Source organism: Schistocerca americana, chromosome 4, assembly GCF_021461395.2.
Source record: "Schistocerca americana isolate TAMUIC-IGC-003095 chromosome 4, iqSchAmer2.1, whole genome shotgun sequence".
In the NCBI taxonomy this organism is placed as follows: Eukaryota; Metazoa; Arthropoda; class Insecta; order Orthoptera; family Acrididae; genus Schistocerca; species Schistocerca americana.
Window position 1 is genome coordinate 332,118,007 of NC_060122.1, and position 20,189 is coordinate 332,138,195.

General features: G+C 43.6%; 1 protein-coding gene across 1 annotated transcript in view; it reads right to left on the minus strand.

The window, feature by feature from the left end:
* LOC124612629 overlaps nucleotides 1-20,189 on the minus strand; it is a 607,586-nt gene that overhangs the window by 87,428 nt on the left and 499,969 nt on the right. The window contains exon 5 of the mRNA XM_047140925.1: nucleotides 17,990-18,451. Within this exon, the coding sequence (XP_046996881.1) occupies nucleotides 17,990-18,451 (462 nt within the window). The remainder of the gene's footprint in view (nucleotides 1-17,989; nucleotides 18,452-20,189) is intronic.

Consider the following 20,189-nt stretch of genomic DNA (forward strand, 5'->3'; position numbering starts at 1 on the left):
AGACAGAGAAGTTGCTGTCCATGCAACAGCACGGCTTTAGAAAGCATCGCTCCTGCGAAACGCAACTCGCCCTGTTTCACATGATATCTTGCAAACCATGGATGAAGGGTATCAGACAGATGCCATATTCCTTGACTTCCGGAAAGCGTTTGACTCGGTGCCCCACTGCAGACTCCTAACTAAGGTACGAGCATATGGGGTTGGTTCCCAAATATGTGAGAGGCTCGAAGACTTCTTAAGTAATAGAACCTAGTACGTTGTCCTCGATGGTGACTGTTCATCGGAGGTGAGGGTATCATCTGGAGTGCCCCAGGGAAGTGTGGTAGGTCCGCCGTTGTTTTATATCTACATAAATGATCTTTTGGGTAGGGTGGATAGCAATGTGCGGCTGTTTGCTGATGATGCTGTGGTGTACGGGAAGGTGTCGTCGTTGAGTGACTGTAGGAGGATACAAGATGACTTGGACAGGATTTGTGATTGGTGTAAAGAATGGCAGCTAACTCTAAATATAGATAAATGTAAATTAATGCAGAAGAATAGGAAAAAGAATCCTGTAATGTTTTTTCAATACTCCATTAGTAGTGTAGCGCTTGAGACAATCACGTCGATTAAATATTTGGGCGCAACATTGAAGAGCGTTATGAAGTGGGACAAGCATGTAATGGCAGTTGTAGGGAAGGCGGATAGTCGTCTTCGGTTCATTGGTAGAATTTTGGGAAGATGTGGTTCATCTGTAAAGGAGACCGCTTATAAAATACTAATACTACCTATTCTTGAGTACTGCTCGAGCGTTTGGGATCCCTATCAGGTCGGATTGAGGGAGGACATAGAAGCAATTCAGAGGCGGGCTGCTAGATTTGTTACTGGTAGGTTTGATCATCACGCGAGTGTTACGGAAATGCTTCAGGAACTCGGGTGGGAATCTCTAAAGGAAAGGAGGCGTTCTTTTCGTGAATCGCTACTGAGGAAATTTAGAGAACCAGCATTTGAGGCTGACTGCAAGTACAATTTTACTGCCGCCAACTTCCATTTCGCGGAAAGACCACAAAGATAAGATAAGAGAGATTAGGGCTCGTACAGAGGCATATAGGCAGTCATTTTTCCCTCGTTCTGGTTGGGAGTGGAACAGGGAGAGAAGATGCTAGTTGTGGTGTACCAGGCCGGGTGGCAACACTAGAAACAAACAACACAAATGCACTTTGATAGCCTTTCTTGCTGTCACAAAGCATTGACAATCTCAGCATTTACATACGCAACGCACTCACAAAAATAAGCTATCTCGAACATCCAGCACAGAGAAAATTTCAGCGGAAGTCAGATTTCAGTTCAGTGACACGGTAGGTGCGGCAGATTCGTTTGATGTTTGTGGCTCCTCTTAAGCCGGATATAATTTGCGTCGAAGAGGTCCTTTGGACGGAGAGGCCGCGAAAAATAAAATAAAAACTGGGGTAGAGCAGTCGAAGTGTAGAGATGAGACCCGATAAGAAACCTGCCAGGGAAGAGCAAAGCAGCGACGGGCCAGGCAGGTATAATTCCGGGCCCGAGAGTTGTGGGAGCGGCGGTGCTCTCATTCTGGAGACGCAGCGGCGGCGGCACACTAACACCCTGGCCCGTGCTGCGCGCGCCAACTGCGTGCGTGCTGCGAATCAACACGCGCACTCTCAGGCTGCCGGCCGCACGCATTGGCGCCGGCGCCTGTGCCGTGTGGAGCGTAGCGAGAAACGGTCTGTCACGCGCCCTGTTCAGATTCTGTTTATTTTGTAAAGGTTTTTTTGTTTTTTTTAGTTACCGCTACCAGTCACAAACTTTGTCAACTATTGTATTACTTATTTATTTAGCGACATGTTTCGAGGGTTATACCTCATCTTCAGGCTAAATGGCATTAGAAAAACAACTTTACAATAAGGTCATGCACTGCACTCAGTCTTCAGGCCGCAAGTGGCCCATCGGGACCATCCGACCGCCGTATCATCAGGTGAGGATGTGGATAGGAGGAGCGTGTGGTCAGCACACTGCTCTCCCGGTCGTTATGATGGTTTCCTTTGACCGGAGCCGCTACTATTCGGTCGAGTAGCTCCTCAGTTGGCATCACGAGGCTGAGTGCACCCCGAAAAATGGCAACAGCGCATGGCGACTGGATGGTCACCCATCCAAGTGCCGACCACGCCCGACATCGCTTAACTTCGGTGATCTCAGGATCCAGTGCATCCACTGCGGCAAGGCCGTTGCAACAATAATGTCATACTGATGTTCATAGTAAATGCTGTGGTCGTCTCTGTTCTTCTGGCGTGGCAGTCTCGTTGTGATGCGTTGAGGTGTTTCCATTTCCGTGGCTCTCTTGGTCACTGTTCACAAATTGTCACTAACATCAGGTGACAATTGTTAATATTATTTATAACGAAAAAGTCAAGGAACCTTCTCGCGTAGCGACGCATGAAGGGGGACGAGCAAGCTTCGAGCAGTTCCATGATGTTCTCGGAAATTCATCACACGGGGTTGACCGCCTGACCTCATTTCAGCGAATGGTAGAGAAGAGAGGTTGTAGTCTATAAAACTCAGTGTTTTTTAAACACTTTTCACGACCGTACTCATATGTACACCGAACCAGAGATGTAGAACTTGGAATTTCACGTCTCACCTCTCATAAGTCAGCAGTATATCTCTCGACTTAAGTACACTAACGGAAAAAAACTGCATCCCTCCCTCTCCCCAAAAAAGTTATGAAATTTCGGGAATACATTCGTCTAGGTAGCATATTTAAGTAATTAACATTGCACGATCACAAGAAAAAGTGCTCGCGAGGTAAGCCGTTGCAAATGTGAAATGCTAGTACATTAATAATCGGTGTAACTACCAGGATGTTAATTGCAAGCTTGCAAACGTGCGCGCATTGTGTTGCACAGGAGCCGGATGTCAGTTTGTGGAATGGAGTCCCATGCCTGTTGCACTTGCTCGGTCAATATAGGGACGGTTAATGCTGGTTGAGGATGATACTAGAGTTATCGTCCGACGATGTGCCACATGTGCTCGCTTGGAGACAGATTTGGTGATCGGGAAGGTCAAGGCAACATGTCGACACTTCGTAGAGCATGTTGGGCTACAACAGCGGTACGTAGGCGGGCGTTACCGCATTGGAAAACAGCCCCTGAAACGCTGTTCATTCGTGGCAGCACAACAGGTCGAACCGACAGACTGATGTACAAATTTGCAGTCAGAGTGTATGGGATAACCACGAGAGCGCTGCTGCTGTCATACGAAATGACACCCCGGACGATAACTCCAGGTGTGGTCCAGCGTGTCTAGCACGCAGATAGGTTGGATACAGGTCCTCAACAGGCCTCCTCGTAACCAACACACGGCCATCACTGGAATCGTGGCAGAACCAACTTTCATCAGCAAACACAACAGCCCTCCATTCGGGCCTTCAATCAGCTCTGGCTTGACAACATTGAAGTCGCAAGTGGCGTTGATTTTGGGTCAGTGGAAAGCACGCTACAGGACGTCTGACTCGGAGCTGTCCTTGAGCTAACAGTTTGTAACAGTTCGTTGTGCCACTGTTGTGCCAACTGCTGCTCAAATTATTGCTGCACTGCAGTACTATGCGTCAGAGCCATACGTTGAACACTATGGTCTTGCCTCTCGGTAGTGCCACATGGCCGTCCGGAGACCGGTCTTCTTGCGACCGCACACTCGCGTGACAACCGCTTCCAGCAATCGTGTTAAGTTGGTTGGTTGGTTGTTTGAGGTTAAAGGGACCAAACAGCAAGGTCATCAGTCCCTTGTTTCAAATAGACTCCATTCTGCTAACGGGACAATCGTGTTAAGCTGCTACATTCCTGCCAAGTCTTTCTGCAGTATCGCAGAAGGTTCAACCAGCTTCTCGTAGCTCTAGTACACGACCTTGTTCAAACTCAGTAAGATTTTGATAATGGCGTCTTTGTCGCATTAAAGGCATTCTTGACTAACGTTAACTCACCACGTCCAGTCTCAAAGGTAACTGAATGGTCACATCCGTTACAGCGTATTTAAAGCAAACCTGAGTTGCATCCTCACAGTGGCGCTACTAGCGCCCCTCTTTTGCCACTGGCGCGAAACTGGAATAAACATCATCTTTCAAATGTAGGAACACGGCTACCAAATGTTTATGTCGCACAACGCCTCCTTGTTGCGATTTTTTTTCCGTCGGTGTATTTGTGCAGTCCCTCTGCGCTATCTATGTAGCCCACTTCATCTACAGTTTTTGTGGCTCAAAGACGGTCCGCCCCCGATAGCTGAGTGGTCAGCGCGACAGAATGTCAATCCTACGGGCCCGGGTTTGATTCCCGGCTGGGACGGAGATTTTCTCCGCTCAGGGACTGGGTGTTGGGTTGTTCTAATAATCATCATTTCATCCCCATCGACGCGCAAGTCGCCGAAATGGGGTCAAGTCGAAAGACCTGCACCCGGCGACCGGTCTACCCGATGGGAGGCCCTAGTCACCCATTTCAAAAAATGGTTCAAATGGCTCCGAGTACTATGGGACTTTATTTCTGAGGTCATCAGTCCCCTAGAACTTAGAACTACTTAAACCTAACTAACCTAAGGACATCACACACATCCATGCCCGAGGCAGGATTCGAACCTGCGGCCGTAGCGGTCGCGCGGTTCCAGACTGTAGCGCCTAGAACCGCTCGGCCACGTCGGCCGGCTCAACTATTTCCATTCCATGGCTCACAGACAGAAAATTTCTAACTACTGAACTTTAGTGTTAGTTCTTTGGGATTGCCCTCGTTCCGAATACTTCCTCAGTTTTCGGAGTCCAATAAAAATGTCCCTACCTCAGGACATATAGCCACCTAAACTTTCAGTGACCGCTCACAACGTTTAAAGGTGACACACAGACTTTCCGGTCACAAAAAAGCATTTAGCAACACTGCTCAACGCTATGTAAAATGGATGGAATAGTTTAAACTGCAAAGAGATGTGACAAGGGCAGCAAAGGTTTGGTGCATACCAAAACTCAGTGTGCCCACGATACAGCTGCTCGCCAGAGGTTCTCATAACTGCATGGCTTCCACTTGAATGTACGATTTCTATGTCTCATTACGCCTTGCACTTCTTTCCTTAAAATGAAAGTCGTGGATAACATCAAATCGTGACGTTGTCTGCTGTCAGATGCCTGTCGTTCCTCCGTGAGTGGAAAGAATATTTGTTGCCTCACGTTCCGTAACGAAGTCCATACAACTCGTGCAAGTTGTAACTGTCTAAAGGAACGTCGTTTTCACTATTACGGTTAGGAAGAAACGACATAGCCGTTAATTTAAACGCACATAACAGCATAACGTTGGAAAAGAAATACAAGGCCATCTGTGGAATTTCTAGGTTATATGGTTACTGTCGCTGATATCAAATAATGTTGTTGAAAAGTTCTCAGTACACGTCAGATGAAATTAATAACTATGCGTGGATTTCCTAATTCGCATTATTTCTGGAAGAAGTAATGAGTAACTCGGGAGAGAACGCAGACATAGGAAACAAGGAACTCATGGCAAAAAGCACAGAAGGATGTCAGTAATAAAACCGAAAGAAATACGAGGGACGCCTCGTAATAAACATACGAGGTTTGAAAAAGGGGGCAATGGAAAGACTATTGCCATAGAAGTAACCACAGAAATAATTAAAAAAAACAGGTACTTCAGTATCAGTTTACGAAAACGGGAGCAGCCGATAGATATCTGAATTTACTACAGATGTTGCAAAACTATAATAGAAGTATGATGTGCATAACAATTACCGATTTAAAAAAAGTGAAAAACTGAATGTTAATACTACTTTATACATGCTGGGCGTTGTTGAACTCCGTGTTACGAGTATGCAGAATTTTTGTTGTGGCTAGAGAAACGTAGAATACTCTTGGTTTCCTCACATATGTGGCTACCGATCATTTTCATTTTTGTGACCTAATCACTGTAAATGGTTTTCCACATTATCAAGCTTCATTGAGATACCTCCTCAGACAGCAGTAACTACTTCTGTAAAATTTTGGTGGATGCATTGCATGACTAGAAAGTCACAATTTCTGCACTTGATGGTTAGTAGCTACTCTCTGTCTGTCGTCAATTTGCCGAACATCCCAGGAGTAATAACTGATGCCATTCTATGGCTTAGTATTTACACGAACTTCCCCATTGGTTAAAAAAAGGAAATGTAGATTTACACATGTGGATTTTCCCATTGACTCCAACGTCATGTTTAACTTACGGTTTGTACCACTCGCACCATTAGTTCAATTGCTTCCAAACACTGCAGATAGTTTGTGATATCCCTTTTTCTAAATTAATTGAATAAACTACCGCTCCACAGACGGCACGACGCGACGTAATAAGAAAATTATGTAAACGTAATCTCTGACTCTTCAAATTAACCTAATGTCTGTTGAAACAAATGATTCTAATTTTGTTTAGCGAGGGATCTTGTCTCCCTCAGTCTTTTCCGTCTTAACTTTCAATGTAGACACACGCTTTGCTAGGAGTTGCAGTATCCAATTAATTTAGAAAAAGGTGTATCACAAGTTTACTGAGAGCCATAACTATTGTCCTAAACAGGACTTTTACATTAAGTTGTTACGAAACTGGATCGTAGATGGCTCTAACAAAATTGTAACAATAAATACCACTATAACAACAACACAGTTATGTTTATTGACCAGATCAGGAGATATGCTAACATTTATTCCCAAGAAAAACAATTCCTTTAATACAAGGTAATACTGAGTGGTGACGTTTGATAATGTGCGTATTTCGGGGGACTATTGCTCATCGACAGCTTCCAACTAGCTGTTACTAATACCGCCTGTGAAGTATCAAAAAACGATTGAGGATTAGACAGAGAATCGTGCAACAATAATGCATTCGCGTAATAGAATATCGATGAGGAGCAAAACCGATTCGCCTCCGTAATTCGTATGATGAAACTGAAGCTGCTGGCCGAAGGAACAGCAAAAAACTTTTACTGTATTAGTTACGTAGAATGTGTAGTCGTTAAACCAGAACTTTTCATTAATATTCATAGCCTTGTTAGAGCCATTAATGGAGGACGTGCAGCCTGTTTATATTGTTACACGTACAAGTCTTGTCGACGTAACTTGAACGCATCATGCAAGTCGTTTAATAACTTGACTGGCATGTTTTTTTTTTCACAGTTTTCAATGCCAAAAAGTATAAGTGGTGTCATATTGATTGATAACTTGTAACACAGCTACTACTGCAGTTCTTTTGGCAGTTGAAATACTATTAACTGTTAAAAGCCAAGAAGTAGGTGGTGTGCATATTCTACATTTATGGTAATTAGTTCTCAGAATGATTTCTGATCTAATTAAGAGGAGTTATACGAATAATAGCAATAGAAGAAACATCCTGTCGACTCAGATTACGGGGTGTGCACGGGATGCTTCGTTTATTTCCAAATGCAATTAAAAAGACCTATGAGACATAGACACTTGCTGCTTGCGGTGTCATGTGAAGCAACTCAAAAAGTTTTTTTCTACACGGTTCCTTTTGTTTCAGGTAGTAAATGATTACCAGAAATGACCACACCTCAAACGAGAGTCCAATGCCTGGTTTGATACAGGGAAACGAAATCACCTTTTGCTATCCAAAGAAATTTCGAGGTTATTTTCAAAAGGAGCCGCATCTGAAATTAAGACGGTTAAGGTGTGGTACGTCAAGTTCCTAGCCACTGGGAGAGTAAACAGTCTGGTTGTGGCAGGAAACGCATATCTGATGAAGTGGTCATCGAAGACATCTTGTAAAGAAGCCCACCATAGTCAGTTCGCCGGGCATTACGAGAAGAAACATCACTCAGTCAACAGTTCACAAGGTCCTGCAGGAACGACTTCGCTTGAACATTTCCAAAGTTTAAACTGTACAAGCATAGAAGTGAAACGAGTTGCAGCTATTTTTTATTGAGATGCTGGACTGGGTCCCAAAAAAACCAACTATTTAGGATTTTTTTTCTGACGAAGCAACCTTCCACTCCTGTGGGAAAGTTAATCGGTACAACAGTTGCGTCAGGGGTTTGGAAAACCCCCAGAGTTCTCTGGAACATGCCAGAGACAGCGAAAAGTGGATGTGTGGTGTGCGCTGATAAAAGACAGCATATTGGGGCCATTTATCTTCATCCAGCAAACAGTAACAAGAACCGTTTATCTGGACAAGCTTGAGTAATTTTCTGTTATTCAGATTCTTCCCTTCAGCTAAATACGGCCTTCCAGGAGGATGGTGCCCTACGGATATGGAGTGTACATTTTCGTGACTTCTTGGGCCGAGCATTTCTACAACATGGAGAGGACGTGGAGGAACAACCACGTGGCCATGGTGATCTACGGACATAACCCCACTGCATTTCTTCCAGGGGGTTATACGAAAGACAATGTGTATGCCTTGCCTCTACGTGTCCTTGGCGGTCCCCGCAGAAGAATTGTGGATGCATAATCTCCGTCAAACGGGACATGCTTGTGCGCACATGGGTTGAGATAGAGTACGGTCCAGACATTTTAAGAGTTACAAAGTCTATTAATGTTTTGTACAAAACTTTGAGCTTATTTACATGATGCTGCAAACCGCAAGTACCTACGTCTCACAGGTTTTCTAAAATTGCATTTGGAAAGCAGGGAGGTTTCGTGTGGAACAGTAAATTAGTTGTGCTGGGAAGTGAAATGAAGTTTCCACCGTTGGTTTAAGGAAGCATTCCATTGTTCGCCTGCAAGTCGTTTGCAGAAAGAAGCGAGGACAGCGGGATACAAATTTCAACCCACTTCCTCCGAATTCGAGTCCAGTCTCCGAATCACTGATTTATTGACAACCTGATAGACTAAATTCAATCAATTAGTTGAAGAACTATTTGGATTTTGAGATGAGGCCGAAATGACGAAAGAATGGATGGCAAAAAGGTAAACTTACAAAGAATGCAGAAGAAACAGATGCGAGTCGCAAGAGACCGCAGTACGTGCAGTAGTGTAGAGGACGGTGGACTAAAGTCGAGGAGAAAGTACACGACGAGCTAAGGGATACGTCAGAATTTTCTTTTTACAATTATGTTCGTCTTTAAACCGGAAGCAACATATGCAAGTGAAACACTATTCAGACTAAATACTCAAGCAACAACTGACAAATTGCAGAAAGTTGATAGAAGAATGTTGTTGTTGTCTTCAGTCCTGAGACTGGTTTGATGCATCTCTCCATGCTAATCTATTCTGTGCAAGCTTCTTCATCTCCCAGTACTTACTGCAACCTACATCCTTCTGAATCTGCTTAGTGTATTCATCTCTTGGTCTCCCTCTACGATTTTTACCCTCCACGCTGCCCTCCAATGCTAAATTTGTGATCCCTTGATGCCTCAGAACATGTCCTACCAACCGGTCCCTTCTTCTTGTCAAGTTGTGCCACAAACTCCTCTTCTCCCCAATTCTATTCAATACCTCCTCATTAGTTATGTGATCTGCCCGTCTAATCTTCAGCATCCTTCTGTAGCACCACATTTCGAAAGCTTCTATTCTCTTCTTGTCCAAACTATTTATCGTCCATGTTTCACTTCCATACATGGCTACACTCCATACAAACACTTTCAGAAACGATTTCCTGACACTTAAATCTATACTCGATGTTAACAAATTTCTCTTCTTCAGAAACGCTTTCCTTGCCATTGCCAGTCTACATTTTATATCCTCTCTACTTCGACCATCATCAGTTATTGTGCTCCCCAAATAGCAAAACTCCTTTACTACTTTAAGTGTCTCATTTCCTAATCTAATTCCCTCAGCACCACCCGACTTAATTCGACTAAATTCCATTATCCTCGTTTTGCTTTTGTTGATGTTCGTCTTATATCCTCCTTTCAAGACACTGTCCATTCCGTTCAACTGTTCTTCCAAGTCGTTTGCTGTCTCCGACAGAATTACAATGTCATCGGCGAACCTCAACGTTTTTATTTCTTTTCCATGGACTTTAATACCTACACCGAACAATTATCAGTAAGAAACACCAAGTTAGTAGGCAGTGGAGACTTTTGCCCAATTCTGTAGTGTATAAAGAAAGTGAATCCATTATTGATACAATGTGGAAAAGAAGGATTAGAAGGATTGCATTTTTCGGCGCATATGTCGCTTCCAAGAGCTAGAATCCTGAAGCAATTTTTTGACTACTTCTGGAACAGTAAAAACAAAAACATCTGGTTTAAAGAAGTACAAAGTGATTTGGATGAACTGAACATCACCACACACCAAATTCAATACAGAGAAGATAAACTGCTTCTGAAGAACAAATACACACGGCTGACATTCAGACCATCAGAACGGAAGAAGAATGTCATATCTGCAGAAGAACGAGCAGCCAGATCACAGCGAATGAAGAAGTTTTGGGAAACGAAGAAATTGCTGACTGCTAAGACCTAAACTTGATCATTGTAGATTCTGTTGTACTGTGTTTGATTTTAGTGTCCATTGTGGGCGTAAACTATGTAAATAAATAAATATGTACACTGGAAGAATAGGCATTACTGAAAGATCGAAACACGCCATTACTTAGGATGTAATTGTAAAATGTGCCTCTGTAGAACGAGTTGCAATTTAATTAAGATACCTGTTCAACAAGTTTACAAGTTTAGCTTCCTTGGCTGCATACTACCAAGCGCTGAAAAAGTCGATATTAAATAGAATATCGAGAAAAAACGTAATAACTGCACAAAAAAGTATAACCATAAAACACAACGTGATGATATTTTACAAGACTTTGGCGTTTCCAGTAGGTGTATGTGATGTTGAATTCTGTGCCCTTACAAGCAAGGAAGAAATATAAATCATCGCTTCGTAAACGTAGCTTCTTCGATACTCGTCGCCAGAATGACTACGCTGAGAAATAAATATATCGACATGAATAAAGAAGACGTAAAATGTTAATCACTTTCGTATTATTTAAAAAGCTTCAAGAGTTTTCACATAAAAGATTCGGAGTCATTACTTTTCAGGACACCTTCGTGCTTAACCTCAGCTAGACACAATCTTGTCCAATAATCGTTATCGATTATATTTTTTGATGATACATTATTTTCACTCCACTTCCCCTGCTACGTATTTTAGAGCTCACAATCACGTTTTATAGTCACCAATTTGACGGATATGTGTGGAAAATAAGGTCGTGATTCTTGACATAAAGCCGGCCGCTGTGCCCGAGCGGTTCTAGGCGCTTCAGTCCGGAACCGCGCTGCTGTTACAGTCGCAGGTTCGAATCCTGCCTCGGGCGTGGACGTGTGTGATGTCCTTAGGTTAGCCAGGTTTAAGTAGTTCTAAGTCTATGGGACTGATGACCTCCGATGTTAAGTCCCATAGTGCTTAGAGCCATTTGAACCATTTTTATGCTTGGCATAAACATTGTGATACAGGACATAAATACCGCATTATTTTGCATTGCTGATGTATTTCGCAGACATTTCAGAGTATAGTGATATTTGACTAGCATCATCGAAGTCGAAAATAATTAATTTAAGGCTGTGTTGTGTCTTACACCATGAGCGGTCCGTAGATCTATCTTCGAACGTTTATGCCAGTGCAGACATCTGTTGATGACAACAGGCAACGGGGACATAACTCAGCAGTTGATTTTTTTCGGGTTTTTAAGAGTCGGCAGGAACCAATCTTTAGCAAATACGTATTACTTATTCGTTAATTACATTTTATAAACAAATGTTGGTGTTAATTATCTATAAAGTGTATGTTAGATGATCGTTCCGAAATTCCACAGCGAATTGTGCATAGCATCCTGCGAAATTTTCTGATGTGACTGGTATGCCACTCCATAAACGGTTTTTGTAAGATTGCCAATATGTTTACTATCGTTTTAAGTAATTCAGGTATGTTTTAAATGTGTGATGTATTTTATATGTAATATCTAATTTCAGGTCATTCAGATACCTATTAGCACAGTCAAGCTGGGCCACAGGGTGAAAGGCCGTTTCATTTTAATAGCTGCTAAGATACTGGGTTCTGAGTGGAAGAGACAGGAGGGAAGGGAAGTGGTAAATTGTGCAGTGTGTTTACTCAATTTTACGTAAGTATGACGAAAGTAATGCAATTTGGTGTCATTTTTACTCATCATTTTAATACTGCACTCTGACTGGCTCGAAAGGACGGGGAGGGGCCACAGTGATACAAAACACAATTGAGAAATTTCCCTAATCTTGGTTTCCGATTGGCTGTTTTATTTTTAATACACCATGCAACTGGTTGTTGATAGGGAGGGGTAGGGTGGGGAGGGGAGGGTGAGTGGAGAGTAGGGGAGGGGCATGATTATATCATGAGGTGAATGTCAAGATCAAGGTCAAGGTCAAGATCGAGGTCAAGGTCGAGATGAGAGATCAGTGAACACTGCCCCTGAATGTAGGCAACCCACTCGAGCCCTGCAAATTTCAAAGTCATTTAAGCGCAAATCTGATCCAGAGACGCCACCAACATCCTATTACTATACAAGGTTGGTTGGTTAGATGTTCCAATATCAGATAGACGACAAACATTACGGTGTATAATGAGACATCTGAACAATCATAGGATACATTCTTAAAACAATGAAAAAATATTTATGTAGCTGCACGCTGGCCATATACAGGTGTTTTTTGTAAAAATGACTAATTATTTCCATTCAAGAATTTCTCTGTGGTAAAGAAGGATTTGTCAAGGAGAAACAATTTTAATCTATATTTCGAAACACTTTTTCTATTTGTCAGACATTTCAATGGATAGATTGTCAAAGAGTTTTATAGCTGAATATTTTACCCACTTCTGTGCCTAAGCTATATTCCTTAGGGAGTAATTATTCGTTCTAGTCTTGTGAATATCTCTGTTACTCTCAAACAGAGATGGACTGCTGATAACTAATTTTATAAGCGAATAAATGTAGTGTGGTGCTGCGGTTAACATTTCCAGCTGTTTAAAGAGATATCTGCAAGATGTATGTGTGTGAACCACACACTTAATTTCAGTAGGTTTCCTCTGTACAGTGAATATTTTTAGGCTAGGAGAGGAGTTACCCCAAAACATTACTCAGTAACAGTTCAAAGAATGAAGAATCTCAAAATATGTTAACTTACTGATTTATGTAGCCCCGAATTTGGCAATTTTTCTTATGGCAAAAGTAGCCAGTCTCTAGCAGACCTGCTATATAGGTTTTCCAATTTAAGTTTCGATCAGCAAGTATACCTCAGAAAGTAGAACTTTCTACGCATTTTATTATTTCTTATTGGTATGCTAAGTTAAAAGGCAGTGGGATATGTTTAACAGCACAAAAATTGGTGAGCTGTGTTTCCATTTTTCAAAGTTTTTTCAAACTTTCAGCAACTTTCAAAAAAAAATCAGTTGCTATTTTCTCTATTGATGCAGTCATATGAATTACTGCAGTTCGTTGTTTTGTGCTAGATTCATATTGATAACATCAAGTCTTGTCATCCCTGTTGACTTTTGTTTTTCAGAAATGAACTGTCTGCATTTTGGATTTCAATCAACTATTGTAGTCGTCCTAGCATCGTCGTTTTTGTTCGAGAGTGTAGAGGTGAGGGACAAAATTTGTACACACTTTTCTCTTCTTCAAATCATTCTGGATAAGGTCTTGAACACTCGGTTTAAACATGTGCTCTACTGCAATTTGTGAAATAACAACGTGGACACACTACGGCTGCACGTCCGCTACTTAACACTGCCTGCTCACAACTAACTCTTCGGATGCACATTGTTTACAGGTGTTTATTCAAGTTGTCGCAGTAGTTGCTGCTCTAAAATCAGCCTCAGAACTTTTTGGACGGGCGATGTAAGTGTGGTGTCGACTGAAGAATGAGGTGCCAAGGCAAGATTGGTATCTCACGACGAAACCACAAGAAAGCACAGTCGCTGCCAGACGCAGCATCGAATGAGCGGCGACGGAGTAGACGCGCCCAGTCTCCATACTCCACTGCATCAGCTCGCTTACTTGTTTGAGCGCAATTCCGCTCAGCTCAGTCTGCAACCATCACCGAAGACGGCAGCATCGTCTCTCCACCGTGCTAGCAGTGCGATAGTTGCATTAGACTGAACTCTGCATGAATGTTCGTCGTCAATTGTATGTTGTGAGGAGAGGCTAGTACCTTGTTCTGTATCGAGTGATAATGTTCAGTGACAGTAATAAATACTTGTGACACTCCTGTGGTCATGGATTGTTGCAAAGTTAAGTATTTCATATAAGACTGAAGGTTTTAGTGGGCATTGTCACTCAAGTTGAAACTTCTGGATTGGCTGTGTTATGTTTCTTCAAGCGATCGACGTTTCGACGCCTCTGCTGGGATATTCTTCAGGATCTTTCAGTGTTCACTGCAGACTGTGCACTGTCGGAGTCTAAACACTAGTGTCATCCAAAGACTACCCTAGATATACAAACAATCGGTTCCTTGAGACCTATACTGAATGGTTTTAACTCACCAACTTACTTTTTAGAAAGTCATTTGTCGGGAAAACTGGGAAATCTTGTTGGAAAAACAAATAATTTTGTCAGAGATTCAACATATTTTTTTAGAAATTATGTGCACGGCGAAAATATCCGTAAATGACGATCTTGTTAGCTTCGATGTGACATCGTTATTTACTAACATCCCAATATGAAACATATGGAGATCACAAGGCAGAATGTTGCTCCAGATGACTGACTGATTTGTATCTTCGAACGAGCTATTTTAAATACAGCGGTCAATTCTATGAAAAGCCTGATTGTCTTGCTATGGGCTCACCCTTGTCGCCAGTAGTGGCTGACATTTTTATGGAACTCTTGAGAAACAGGCATAAGTAGTGCATCTTTGAAGCATTCCTGTTGCCTCCGCTATGTGGATGACATATTTGTTATACGGGCACACAGCGAAGAAGAGCTTCATTGCTTCCACAATTTCTTAAATGGAATTCACCCCAAAATCAATTTTACCTTGGAGGTTGAGAGCGAGATCGGTTTCCCGCGCCTAGATCTGACAACACTCTAGGACACACTGTATAAAAAGCCTACTAATAGAAACAGGTGTTTAGACGTCACTTCGCACCACCACCCAGCCCAGAAGCAAGCAGTGCTTCCAGACTGACATGTGGCTGCGGCAAAGTGTATATAGGCAAAACGGGAAGGAGTGTTAAAGAAAGTATTAAGAAACGCCACAGGCGGCTAAATTGAAGTATGAAATGGGCGGTAGCGGAACATCACGAGAACTGTGGCCTGACACCGATTTCGACAACGCACATGTGCTGGCTAAGAAACAAACATTTATAGAAGAAAAGTCCGAGAAGCCATTGAAATTTCTAAGAACGCATGTAACTACAATGGAGAGGATGGCTATTGGCTTCCCGCCACCAAGGAAGTGAATACTACAAAAACGCCCTGGAAGCCACCTCTGCGGACAATAACACGAGGCTCATTCAGTAATTAAAGAGACAAATTGGTCTGGGGAAAAAACTATTAGTAGGGCAAGTTTGGTACTTTTATGGCTTTAAGTTGGCATCACTGGGATGAGCCCTCATCAGTTGATGTATCACCATTGTTTTGTTTATAACCTCAAAAATACATTTCAAGATAGTGAGTCTGCTTGAAACGTCCACATTAGTTGAACAACTTTCTGTGATTCATTTTTTACTTGCTGAAGGCATGAAACCAGTGAATACGAACTATAGAATGTCTAAAGATTATGGTGAAGGTTGTATGAATCTTGGAAATTTTTGTAAGTGGTTAGAGCTGTTCAAAAATGGTAGCGACTGAGTGACTGACGAACACCGTTCTGGCCGACCAGTTGCAGTTTAAACTCCCTCACTTGAAAGCCGAATTGATGACATTATTCGTGTCGACCACTGTGTGACTGTGGAAATGATACTTGATAACGTTCGAGTTAGTATTGGTACGGTTCATAACATTATCTGTAACAAGCTGAAGTACCGCAAAACATGTGCAAGATGGGTCCCAAAGGAGTCGACGCAGCTACACAAGGAAACAAGGTTGAGAGTGTGCACAGAGCTAAAGGAACGTTATGAAAGAGCTAGTGAGCATTTCCTCAACAAAATTTTAACTTGTGATGAAACTTGGGTTCACTATTATGAGCCAGAATCAAAAAGACAAAGCATGGAGTGGAAGCACACCAACTCACCTATCAAGAAAAAATACAAACCCAAGTATCCCACTTCTCCAGTACAAGAGCGGGAAAATTTTCTTTTATAGAGAAGGCGACACTTGTCTCTGACAGTGCACAATCTATAGTGGACACTGTAAGTAATGTTGACGGTGTTTTAGGATGCTAAAGTTTTTTGTGGTTATATCGAAGAGCAGCGTACAATGAACAGCCAACACTAGTCGGATTTGCTTTTAAACAAGGTGAATCTTGCCATGAGAGAGACGTCGTGGATCTCAGAGGAGAGGTGTGATTCTCCAGCAAGACAACGCACGTCCTCATATTGCTCAACTAACCTGTGAAACCATCGACAAAATAGGCTGGGAAGTACTGCCTCATCCCCCTTACAGTCCTGATTTAGCACCTAGTGATTTCCATTTGTCTGGTGCACCGAAGGAGGCACTACGGGGGAAAAGGTTCCAGGACAACAAGGACGTGAAAAAGTTTGTGAGAAATTGGTTCAAACATCAAAATAAACAGTTCTTTGCACCTGGAATAAAAAAGCTTGTATCCCGTTGGAACAAGTGCATAAATGTTCAAGGGGATTATGTTGAAGCCGGCCTGGGTGGCCGAGCGGTTCTAGGCGCTACAGTCTGGAACCACGCGACCGCTACGGTCGCAGGTTCGAATCCTGCCTCGGGCATGGATGTGTGTGATGTCCTTAGGTTAGTTAGGTTTAAGTAGTTCTAAGTTCTAGGGGACTGATGACCTTAGAAGTTAAGTCCCATAGTGCTCAGAGCCATTTGAAGCATTTGATTATGTTGAAAAGTAGAGAAAGTATTGTTTTGTAAAAATAAACCCTTTTTTCTCCAGACTAATTTGTCTCTTTCATTATCCTGGATAAACATTCCTCTTCTCATGCTCTGCCCATTCCGCTTCTAGCCAATGATGTTGGTCCACAAACAGCAACAGGAGGAATTTTAACCAGTAATTCTTCTTCAGCAGAAGTGCGCGAAAAATCCCTTTCTAATCAATGACGGTTGGCCCGTCAATGGTAGCCACAATAGTTTTAGGCAATAACACGGTTCTTCGGCATTAGCGTGGAGCTATTTCTCTTTCCATCCAGTGAAGATGGCCTACCTATGGTAACCATAGTACGTATTTTTACCCAATAATCCCACTTCTCCAGTACAAGAGCGGGAAAATTCTCTTTTATAGAGAAGGCGACACTTGTCTCTGACAGTGCACAATCTATAGTGGACACTCACTATAAGACACTGAAAAAGATCCCATCAGAGGGGTCGAAACGTCGATCGTTTGAAGAAACATGACGTACATGAGATTTTCACTATGCAGCGGAGTGTACGCTGATATGAAACTTCCTGGCAGATTAAAACTGTGTGCCGGACCGAGACTCGAACTCGGGACCTTTGCCTTTCGCGGGCAAGTACCTCGTCTCCTGCCTTCTAAACTTTACAGTGAGCTTCTGTAAAGTTTGGAAGGTAGGAGACGAGGTACTGGCAAAAGTGAAGCTATGAGGAGGGGGTGTGAGTCGTGCTTGGGTAGCTCAGTTGGTAGAGCACTTGCCCGCGAAAGGCAAAGGTCCCGAGTTCGAGTCTCAGTGCGGCACACAGTTTTACACTGCCAGGAAGTTTCAAACATGACGCGGCTTAACAACCAAGAAGATTTTAAATTAAGTATTTCATCTTGTTCTAGTTGTAATCAAGTGTTTAATATTTCATGTGTTGTAGTATCACGTCGCCTCCTGCAGGAGTAAAGCTAAGAACCCACGAGTACTATTTCGTCCCGTACAACGGTAACTATATACATGTGATCTGTGGTGCAGGATATTCTGTGTCCATACCTTGACGTCCTTGATGGCGCCGAGGGAGTCGGTGGAGAAGGTGTTGTTGGCGATGGTCGGCTTGTTCTTGACGCTGGGGAAGATGACGGAGCCGCGGCTGCGAGGCGCGGGCGGAGCGGGCGTACGGCCGCCGGCAGCGGAGGAAGACGCCGGGGGCGCTCCGGTGGCGGCGGAGGCTGCGGAGGCGGCGGCCGTGGCGGGCAGCGACGGCTGCGGGGGCGGAGGCGGCGCCGTCGTCGTCACGGCGGCGGCTGCGGCAGTGGCCGGTAGTGGCGGGGGTGGAGGGGGCGGCGCGGCCGTGCCCAGCGAGGGGGTCGGCGACGGTGGCGGCAGCAGCGGCTCCGTGGCGTGCGCTTGAGCGTGGCTGTGGCCGTGCAGGGCCGGCTCCGCCTCCAGCGGCGCGTCCAGCAGCGGTTCGGAGGCCGCACCGGCCACGTCGCCGCACTTGAGGCGCTGCTCCACCTGCAACGACAACAGACTGCCTCTTGCACTACCAGACAAGGAATTGCTGACTACTGTGTCATGTCCATACGTGCTCTCCAGTCAGTCGAAGCTCGCTGGTCACACTATCCTCTATCCATATATCCTGTTAAATGTCTCTGGGAGTTGTAGAGGGCATTTAGCAGATAAAGATCTGCTAACGAATCCACGTTCTTAAATGTCCGTTCTGATGTTCAAAACGCTCTGAGCACTATGGGACTCAACGTTCTGATGTAAAATAACTTTGAAGATCAGACCAATTTCAAGTCTCCCACTTCACGGGAAGCACACATACTGAGAACAGGGCGTCGTCGTCATTCCCTATTGTAATTATGACATCAGTTACCATTTTCCTCCAACTTCAACAACGGCTGCTAGAAGCTGGTACACTCAGAAGAGAATCCGACGACTACGCGGAACATTCCTGAATGAATTTTCACTTTGCAGTGGAGTGTGAGTTGATCTGAAACTTACTGGTATATTAAAGGCAGGAGATGGGGCACTGGCGGGATTAAAGCTGTAAACCTGAGTCGTGAGCCGTGCTTGGATATCACAATCGGTAGAGCTCTTGTCCGCGAAAAGCAAGCGTCCCAGGTTGGAGTTCCGGATTTGTACACGATTTTAATCTGCCAGGGAGTTCCAACTCGAAACATTATCACCAAGCGAGTTGGAGCTGTCGTTAGCACTCTGGACTCATATTCGGGACGACGACGGTTCAAATCTGCGTCTTGCCATCCATATATAGGTTTTCCGTGATTTCCCTAGATCACTCCAGGCAAATGCCGGGATGGTTCCTTTGAAAGGGCACGACCGATCTTCTTTCCCATCCCTGACAATCCGAGCTTGTGCTCCGTCTCTAATGAGCTCGATATTTACGGGACGTAAAACCCAATGATTCTTCCCTGTTTCTAAACATGATCCATACCATGGGCTCCGGTAGAGCACTGACGTCGTATCTCAATGTCTTCTCTACGTGCGTACTGTGAAGCTGAAGATTTGATAGTGACCAACCTCAAAGTTATTTCGCAGCCGAAGAATACATTTCCGGACATGCGTTCGTTATCAAAAACTTACTTTCTAAGTCTGCTCTACTACCCGTAGATATCTAAGATGGAAATTGTAGAACACTAAGTGTTGTACAATAATCATTGATGTACGAATATACGTAAGTTCCATTTCTCATCCTTCATCACTGCTACGATTTAAATCATGCTTGGAACATATATCATTTCCTATCTGGAAGGAAGTACTGTGGGGGTAAGAATTACCTACGTCGCATAGGGGTTGGAGAGGGGATGGAAAGGCGGTCACATAGAAACATAAATCAGAAACCATTTTCACTTGATCTATCCTTTCTAGGAGAGACGGTAGGGCGACAACCGATATCTACAACCAGCAACAAATAAACCAACAGCTGAAATTTCATCTCTCGTTTATTCCAGGAGCAACTGGTTTCGGTATTCCATTTTGCCATCATCAGGCCCTCTAAGGTAACATAGCGGCTGAGCGTATATTGCCAGACAAAATACCATGTAAAAACAGACAGGTATATGTACAAGCGTATGTAACACGGCTATACACTCGAAAACAATCTGAGTGCAACTGTGAGCAATTGTCTTTAGTGGAGTACCCGACTCCAAATGTCCACTGCCTGCAGTTGACTTCGCTCTGAAAGTGGCTGAGATTGATCTCCTAACACTGGCAGCAATAATTCCTGTCG